Consider the following 9100-nt stretch of genomic DNA (forward strand, 5'->3'; position numbering starts at 1 on the left):
AGAAGGAACTCTGGCTAGGTTATGGGTACTGGAACATTTACTTGTTTCTTCCATAACACTCATGGGGTATTATGGAGTAATACTCCTGGATCTGGCGACCGACTCCATCACCCACCGTCACCTGCAGCTTCTACGGCACCTCCCCCACACCCACCGTCGCCGTGTCGCCACCTCTCTCGTTGTGGAAGAAGACCTAATGATCTGGTCAACTTCCACCTTTTTGGCTTCTTCAATTCAGATCTGTTGTCTGTATTAAATTCTAGCTTAGCTAATAAGCAGGATCGATCAGCCTGATAGAAAATTATTTCTTTGCCTCATGTTACTTTGTTTGCTTGGTACATAGTAGTGTACAAGTTACCTCACTTGCCATATTACTTCATTTGTCTAAAACAAATTCGTTTGTCTGGTGTCTTGTATTTTTTCCAAACACTGGATGTTCTTAGATCTGTCATGGGTCCTGCAATCAATATTATAATTGTTTACAAGACACTGGAGTAGCTTCTTGTGATTTATGGATTCTTCATAGTTCAACATGACCCATCAGCTCATACTGGTAAGTCATTGGAACATAAATATAAGTAAGAACCTGCATCCTCTCCAAAGTTTATGCAACTATATAGCGGTGTGGGTTTTGTATGAGTTTTAGAAAATAGAAGTGATGTAAGGAACATCTTTAGCTACTCACAAATGCCAAAGGCAGGTGCACTAAGCAAAAGTTTCCTCCTAATCTTTCTTTGTGTTGATTGTTCTAAACTGCAGAGCCACATCACTTGATGCATATTGTCAGATAGAACAAAATTGGCAATTAGTTGTTGCAGCAATATGTCTTCATTTTGTCAACTGTCACTATCATATTTCAATAGGATTGCATCTACCTGAGAGATGGACAAGGAGTGACTGATGGCTTCGATGAAAACATAGGTATGGTATGCCTCTCACCTTTCTAAACCCCCTGGTAAAAGTATGTTCATTTATGCTTCTTGATGCTACACTGGTTCGTAACATTTTAGCTGTGCTGAGAGATCGGAATCAGTTTGTTTGTGTTTTAATTGATCATATAGACTTATATACACATACAAAACATCTTCAGGAGTTGCTGCTGCCGGTGGTGAAGTTAATATGTATTTGGCGTACTTATCTGACTACTGCTACCTTTGCACAAACGAAAGGTTTTCAAAACAAAAAAACTCTGCTATACTCGAGGCTTCTTAGAATTCAAGATTTTATACTTCTTCCAGTAGCTTTTTTTGTATGATCAAGTGAATTTGAATCTGCTCCTTACAGATTTTTGTGTGTTGCACCTTCATAGTTTTTAGTCATGTTTTTATGAAACTTTGTGAGCTACTTCTTGCTTCCGTGCTGTTTTTATTTGACAAGCTCTAATTATTTAGTCAACATGTCACAAGTTGGCTTGTATTATTTTGATAACTGAAAGAGGTATGTCACAAGCTCTAACTACGCTGCTTGAGTTCACATGTTCTGTAATTTCTCAGACAACTGAACTGAATTTTGGGGTTCGAAGACGCGATGTTGCATATTGATTTTCGATATTGATGTGTGTTGCAGGATGGTGGTAAGGTTCTTCCTGATTTGAACGGTAGGATGTTGCATGATGTTGATGCCTGATCCAAGAGCTCACACCCGTTTATTTAGTTCAATTCAGAGCTTGCATGCTCTATGTAAGAAAACTGCTATGTGATGTGTTTTTAACAAACTGCTACATTCTGAATGGAGTTTGCATGCTCCTTGTACTGATACATGCCGCTTGTTGTTGATCGAAAATTTAGTTTTCAAACTATATGTTGAGGACAAATATTTTGTAAACTGCTACTTGTACTGATGTCTGCTTGCACTGTAATTTAACATGTCTTTGTCGCTTTGCGCGCGCGTGTATGAGCTTTGCAATCCGCAATTTAGCATCTAGCATCTCTCTGTCATTTCCAAGTAACATGGTAACCAAACAATCGCATGACACCCATGCCCCGCAGGGCAGCACCACACGGGGCACAATTATCGCAGGTATTGCCCCGCCGGTGGTGGCTCACCGAGGGAATTCTGCCAAACAAAGCCTCAGAGTGGGAGGAAGGGACAGTGAAGACAACAACAGAGAAGAAACAAGTTCAGGTTGTTTTTTAGCTCTTAGGCCTATGATAAGTATATGACAGTGAGTAGTAGGCATAAATAATAGTAGTAGTAGTTAATTAGTAGTCGTTTATTAGTAGCTGCTGTCAGTGTCAAGAAGGTGATGAAAAGGCACACTCCAGCTCTCTCCTATGCTCGTTTGTGGCATGGATGGATCTCTCACTGTTGCTATGATATGTTGTTTTATTTACAATATCGTGTGTATAAATATTTTATGTTTTTCACTTTGTTTGATTTGCAGTACCACACATATAACGATTTTATGTGTTTTCCGTGGCAACGCACGGGTATAGACCTAGTCTAATAATAGATTAGAAAACACTTTCTCAAACAAGCCCTTACCGGTTTACTTCCATGTTCCTTTCTTAAACTACAATGTTGTACACCCTTAGCCTTTGCGCATTGCCAGGAACTTTTTTTTTGGCTATCAGCGTCCCAGTTGCCTACTCTGGTAGGTAGTGTCCAAGTCACTTTATGTTTACTATAAGCATCCCAGTTGATTAAAAAACACTCCGAATTTTAAGGAGCAACGACCTGTTGGAATGGAGAGGAACCTAAACAGACTAAAAGTAGTCAAGACATGCTTATACCCCTCTAAGTTGGCATGGAATGTAATTAGCATCAAATATACTGGTATATGAATAGAAAATGGAAAATCTTCCTAATCATTATTCGTTTATGCACCCTAGTCCACAGCAGGTTAATTTATAAGCTTTTAAAGCCACGTATCTGAAGATAACCAAGACAACATAAAAGTTAAGGTTCAATGCTCATGCAGATTTTGTGCATGATATCATAAAACTCAAAAGGGGACGCACGAGACACAGTAGCTATCGAAATGATTTCATGTTAGTTGATAAACAAAAGGACAGCTTTGCCAGGTATAGACATGAATGACATAGCTGCTGTGTTGTCACTGATCATCTAGTCTTTGTTCCAAAACTTAGAAATAGATTAGACATAGCAACCATGCATCAATTACTGTCGACCATAGTATGACAGGTTCTGAACTTCTGATTGTACTTTATTGAACATCATAGTACATTTTGCCCCCACCAGTCTTATCGCACAGCTTTGGAGCCCCTTCACTCAAACTCAAAGAACACATCATCATTAAGAACATGACCCTGGACAGCCCATGCACGTCAATGATCCCATCATTATCATTATAACCATATCAAACAGAAGATGGATCAACAGAACAGATAGTAGGCAATTCCACTCAAATACAAATATAACAGAACCAGATCGACATTTTTGGCATGCACTACTAATACCAAGTGATTTTTTTCATGGCTTGAATTTTCATGAAAAGTATTCCAAAAATGCAATAATTATGTGCTTCATAAAAGCATATACTAAAAAGCTAATTGTCCAAGTGATACCTTGTATAAAACACATGCTGATGTTCAAAGCAACTTATATAGTATAGCTATATTTGCAATTTGAGATAGCAGCAGTTAAACGTTACCAGCATGCTTCCAATAAATGTACGTTCAGGGTTACAGAAGAGGTGACAAAACACATTTGTGGTATAAAAAATGGACAGATATGAGATTTCAGCTAATGTTACTCCAAACCAAAGAACCATGGACATTGTCTATCTGAAACCAAACATACGAGATAATAAAAAGCTGAATATTTGCCAATATCGTCAGATGCCAAATTTTGTAACTGAGCAAGTGCCAAAATCAATCCAGTATAATTCAGAAGATATACTAGTACGTAGTGGCTGTAGCACAAATAGGACAATATGAAGGAAAATGGTTAGTCAAACTTCACTAGATACTGTTCAACTTTCAGGAGTAATATGGAAATTACCGTGGATTCTGCTCACCATTATGTAAGTGTGAGAATTTCACTGATATTGAATTACTGACTGATGCAAGCACACATTTTTTGTTTGTATAACAGTAGCAATGTAGCTTGTAAACAGTACCAATGAATTAGAACTCACAGATCAGCACATTATCAATGCCAACTGCCATGGCAATATACTGTCACAACGCTTTTGCAGAAACAGGTAACATGCACAGACTGTAATAAAATAAGAAAAGCGAGGAATGTTACACAAGTGACTTGACTAGCTCCCTAAAGCTAAAATTATAGAATGGTAACTGCCTTAGGAGTGTCACCAGCATGACAGAGCACAAGCTCCAAGCATTTCGAGGAATAAAAAAAAAGCACTTCAAACCTGTTGAGTTACCTGGTGTCTGTCAAGCCATTCGATGTAAGACTTGGTCCTTTTACGCTACAACCATCTTCCTCCAGAGATCCTAACTTTTTTTAGTTGTAGCTAACTAGCTATCGTTGCAGCAAGATCAGTTTGTTTGGATGTGCCTACCGATCAGGTCAATAATTCAATGCACGGTAAAAATGTGCATATGTCATAAAACACAAAATGAGATTCACAGTACAAAACTAGCTGTCTAATTATTTCATGACGGGCAATGCAGAAATGATAGGTTTTCCAGGTGGAGACATGAATGACCACAATTGCTTGATTGTCAGTGATTTGCTACTCCTTGCTCCAAAACTTACGAACAGATCAGACAGAGCAACCACATGTCAACTACTGTCCATGATAACATGACACCATCTGAATGAACAGTACAGTGCATTTTGCCCCCACACATCCTAGATTTTAGAACTATATATTTGTGGACCCTTTACTCAAAGGACTTAGCATCATCATTCAAAAGATGACCCTGGACGACACATGGATGTCAATGATGGCATGATTGTAACCATAGAAACAACACCCAGAGTACAAAGCCAAAGGATGGTTTAAGTTACTTCATCCAATTGCAAATGCAAGTTATCACAGCGGTCATCACATTTTTGGTTTGGGCTGCCAAATATCAGTATACAGAAAAAAATTTATATTAACAATATGCAATTAGTATGACTTGTATTTCAATAATGTACAACTCTAATTTTAAATATCAATGATCAAATTGATATACATGATACCGAAAAAAAATAATGTCAAAGTGATATAATATCTCAATGGTCAAAACTTAATTCTTGATGCCTTGGGTTTTTCAGTTCTTACCCCACAACCTGATGATAGGAGATTTTCAGGCTGGTGGTCCAGGGTGGTCAGGCAAGTGGCTAGAGAGCTTAAGAAAGGTTTCAACTCTATGATCATTTTGTTGCCTGGAAGCTTTGGAAAAACAAGAACGCTTGTATTTTTGAGGGGGTTACACCTAGTGTTGCTGTGGTTAGTAATGAGGCAGAGGAGTGCAATCTGTGGTGCCTAGCTGGCAGGGCCGGGCCAGTAAAATCTAAGGCCCTGTACAAAATTCCGGAATATCAATCTATAAATTAGAACTATATTAATATAGGCTATAATAATATGATAAAAATATTATATTAAGAGTTGTGTCTAGCTGTCTATTCAATTTTGTATTGTATAATTTTATTTGGATAGTATTATTCTTTAAAATGAAATCTTGAACGACATTTACGTTTAAATGGAGATGTAGTCGTGATCAAAGACAAAGACACCATACAAACAACTGATTTGACTCATGAGAAGAAGATTTGCTTAGAGATTAGTTGATTTATTTTCCTTACTGAGCTAATTACTGAACTGTGTACTGGTTAAACTATTGGTGACTATTATTTTAGAGGTCTTGGAGGATTGGGGCCCTGTTCGTGGGCACGGGCCGCACATGCCTCCGCCCGGGCCTGCTAGCTGGTAACTCGGCACTTAGCTTGATGCGCGCCAAGACGAGGGGGCATAGCATCTAAACAGGTTCCCTAGGGTTGTCTAGTTTTAATGTGTGTGTGGTGTGGCTGTAACTAGGAGTGTTGGGTTCTGGCTCTTGCTCCCTCTCCCCCCCCCCCCCCCCCTCTCCATATGTAATGTTTCTTTCTTCTTCCCTAATGAAATAAAAGAACGGTACACACATGCAATCAGACATATATACCACATGCTTCAAAAAGAAAAGAAACTAAACCGGCGAGATTCCAGCAGACTAATAAGTATAAAATTTCACCTAAGGGTGCTACACTCATATATAAGAAGTAAAGAACAATTCTATGTTTGAACCAGACAGATGATATAAATCTGATTACTTTTCAATATGTACCGAGCAAGTACCAAGACTGATTCAAGGGAACTCAGAGCATTTAATGCATGTCAGGAACTATAGCACCAACAGGGCATTGCGAAAGCAAATGATTACTCGATCTCTGCTAGATTTTGTCATGCTTTCACATTATCGCTGTGGGTTTTGTTCTACTTGCAGGTAGACATGTGCAGATGAACTGGTTTCTCACAAAACTTCCCTGTGCAAGAATATTCTTACAAAATCATGAAAGCACATAAAACCCTAGAGGCATACCCGTAGAATCATATTGCATTATGTGGAATGACAAACAAAATGGTAATATAAATATATAATACTTCGCCAACAAGAATAGAATCTTTCAGAACAGAACAAAATAATAGAAAGTTTCCAAAATGTTAGAGTCTAGTTTAAATCCAAAATAGTAAAAATAAAAATAATTTTATGCACACAAGATGTATTTCTAGAAAAGTGTGGTCAGCGATTTAAGTATAGGTGGATAAACTAATGCGACACAATTAAGTTAAGGAAACATATGTTCAACAGGGGCACACTGAGAATATGTTGTCAATAACAAAACAGTATGTAGTCACAATGATTCCCCCATCAAAAGGGCAATTCATTCAGGAAAAAGATGATCGGTACAAACTATTGTACATATTTGATACACTGTGGAAACACTACACTTGTGACTCACTTGACTAACTGAAGCTAGAATTATAGAATAGCAGCAGCTTTAGAAGTGTCACCAGTATGAGAGGGCAAAAGCACTCAATGTTCCAGAGAACGAAAAAAAATCCTCGCTTCAAAACTTCTTATGAGACTGTTCCCTGATTTCTGTCAAGTTGTCTGGATTAAGTCTTGGTTTTTTTGTGCTACATCCCCCATCCTCCAGAGATTTCAACTTATTTTTTATAGCAGCTATCTTTGCAGCTGTATCAGTATATTGTGATTTGGCACCTGAACCACCTGCCAATTTCTTGTCTTTGACTGCTCTATGTGAACTTGAAGAGCCTAGAGAACTTCTCTCACTAGCAAGGTGAACTACCATTGGGCGTCCGCAGATTAACTTTCCATTCATCTTCTCCTTTGCTAACTGAGCTTCCTGAATGCTTACATCAGGTGCCAAAGGTGAGAACTGGGAATACCATAACCAACTGTCATTTGCCACAGGAGATGTATACTACAATTACCTCTTTAGTGGTGTACTGAACAAAGGCATAGCCCCGGGGTTCGCCTCTCTTTGGACCGCGTGTGTGCCACAGAAAATCCTCGGCTGTAATCTTTCCAAAAGGGGAAAACATCTTGATTACATCGGACCTGAAAAATTAACACAACGATGTTAATTAATTTGGAGAACACTAGGACAAACCTTGAAAAGAACATGCAAATAGATATACAAGAAACAAGTAACTCACTCTGACATCCTGAAGTCTAGGTTCCCTACATAGAGCCTGCACTCCAGTTTATCTGCCTCAAGACCTTTAATGTCCTGCAACTTAATTTGGTTAGAAACAATATTTATCCACGCTGAACAATCAGCTACCTTCTAACTCAGAGCAAGTTACCATTTCTGCTTGCAGCCTACGATAGCCAATTCAGTGAAAATACATCCAGGGGTGGATGGCGTATACCGGATATTTTTTGCAAAAGAAAAAACGAAGTTAGCAAGCAGCATAACACATGTAATTAGATCAGACCAATGTTATCAAACTATCTAATCAATCCTAGTTACCATGGCACTGATTGGACCAACTAATCGCGACTAATCGTAGTAGGCACCAACCAGCCCGAATCATTATAACACTGGATCAGGCCCGAACACACATAGCTTACGTTAGGGTTTGGGTGCTCTGTTGAACCACCCAGCCCATATACCGATAATTCATAAAAGCTAAGGGTAAAATGAACCATTTAGTCAATCGCTCATTTTGCATTGCTAGCTCCTGTCCCGACTCCCAGACCGTTGGTTGTTCTTCTATGCCTACTGTTTCAGGTTCTTGCCTACAAGGTTGGCTTTACATTGGTTGTAAAACATGTGGAGATCGGAGTAGGATAGAAAGTTGACTTCAATGTCTTGTCCAATTATGCTGTACAAATCCCCAAAAAACGAGAAATTTACGATCGAAATAGAGATTGCAGTTCCCAAAGTGGGGGAATCGTATTGGCGATCGTATTACCTGTCCCCTGCTGCTGCCCACCTGCCCGGTGCCCCCTGCTGGCCGCTGGCGTGCTGTCGTGCTGCACCCTTTACTCCATCGCTGATGCCCGCCTGCCAGCCCCGGTGGCCGGTGCTCCACGACGGCAGCCTCCAGCGAAACCCCACCAGCAGCCCGACGCCCCCAAGTCCCCACTTGCCGATCCGGCCTCCAGGGGACCACCTCCCGCCCGCCGGCCGTAGATTTGGTCGCTGCGCCGATCGATTCAGCCGCCGGGCCGGTAGATTTAGCTGCTCCGGCCGCCGATCGCCACTAGGCCACCAGGTTTTGGACGGTCTGCAACTGCAAGACAGGCAGTCAGGCAGACGCCACGGCCCACGAGCGAGGATGACTGCGTGGTGCGCGCACGCCAGGGCGATGCTGGAATAGTGGAATGGGATAGATACGAAGAAATTCGATGGGCTGAAACGCACAAGTTTGGAAACTCCATTTTTTCAACATATTTACATTTTCTCGAGAGAAATTAGTTCATACTCTCTAAACAAAGAAATTTTTTAGAAAAATGAGATTTTTAAACTAGCCCTAAAGGGTGTTTAAATATACTAAAACTAATACTTAGCTGCTAAAATTAGCTGAGATATCTAAACGGTCTAGCTAATAGTTCAGATATTAGCTATTTTTAGCAAATTAGTTAATAGTTATCTAGCTATTTGTTAGCTAGCT

The 9100-nt window shown here is 39.8% G+C and overlaps 1 protein-coding gene across 2 annotated transcripts; it reads right to left on the minus strand.

Annotated features, from left to right (window-relative positions):
- Positions 1-6752: 6752 nt before the first annotated feature.
- Positions 6753-8838, minus strand: LOC100285538 (ATP binding protein). 2 transcript variants are annotated; one of them, NM_001158429.1, is made up of 5 exons: positions 8399-8723; positions 7787-7802; positions 7637-7710; positions 7412-7538; positions 6774-7323 (listed from the first exon to the last, which is right to left on the minus strand). In NM_001158429.1, exons 2-5 carry the CDS (start codon positions 7787-7789, stop codon positions 7024-7026), a joined length of 504 nt encoding a protein of 167 aa, NP_001151901.1. In that variant the 5' UTR covers positions 7790-7802; positions 8399-8723; the 3' UTR covers positions 6774-7023. The 2 variants fall into 2 exon arrangements, with proteins under 2 accessions (XP_035824020.1, NP_001151901.1); XM_035968127.1 differs by lacking the exon at positions 7787-7802 and having other exon boundaries at positions 6753-7323; positions 8399-8838.
- Between the last annotated feature and the right edge of the window lie 262 nt (positions 8839-9100).

This window comes from Zea mays, chromosome 1 (genome assembly GCF_902167145.1).
Source record: "Zea mays cultivar B73 chromosome 1, Zm-B73-REFERENCE-NAM-5.0, whole genome shotgun sequence".
Lineage (NCBI taxonomy): Eukaryota > Viridiplantae > Streptophyta > Magnoliopsida > Poales > Poaceae > Zea > Zea mays.

Excerpts from the sequence above, each read along its gene's own strand:
- LOC100285538 (NM_001158429.1), bottom strand. Across the intron at positions 7,539-7,636 it reads CTAGACTTCAGGATGTCAGA|GTCCGATGTAATCAAGATGT; the intron begins GTGAGTTACTTG and ends TTAATTTTTCAG. Across the intron at positions 7,324-7,411 it reads TTCAGTACACCACTAAAGAG|GAAGCTCAGTTAGCAAAGGA; the intron begins GTAATTGTAGTA and ends GTAAGCATTCAG.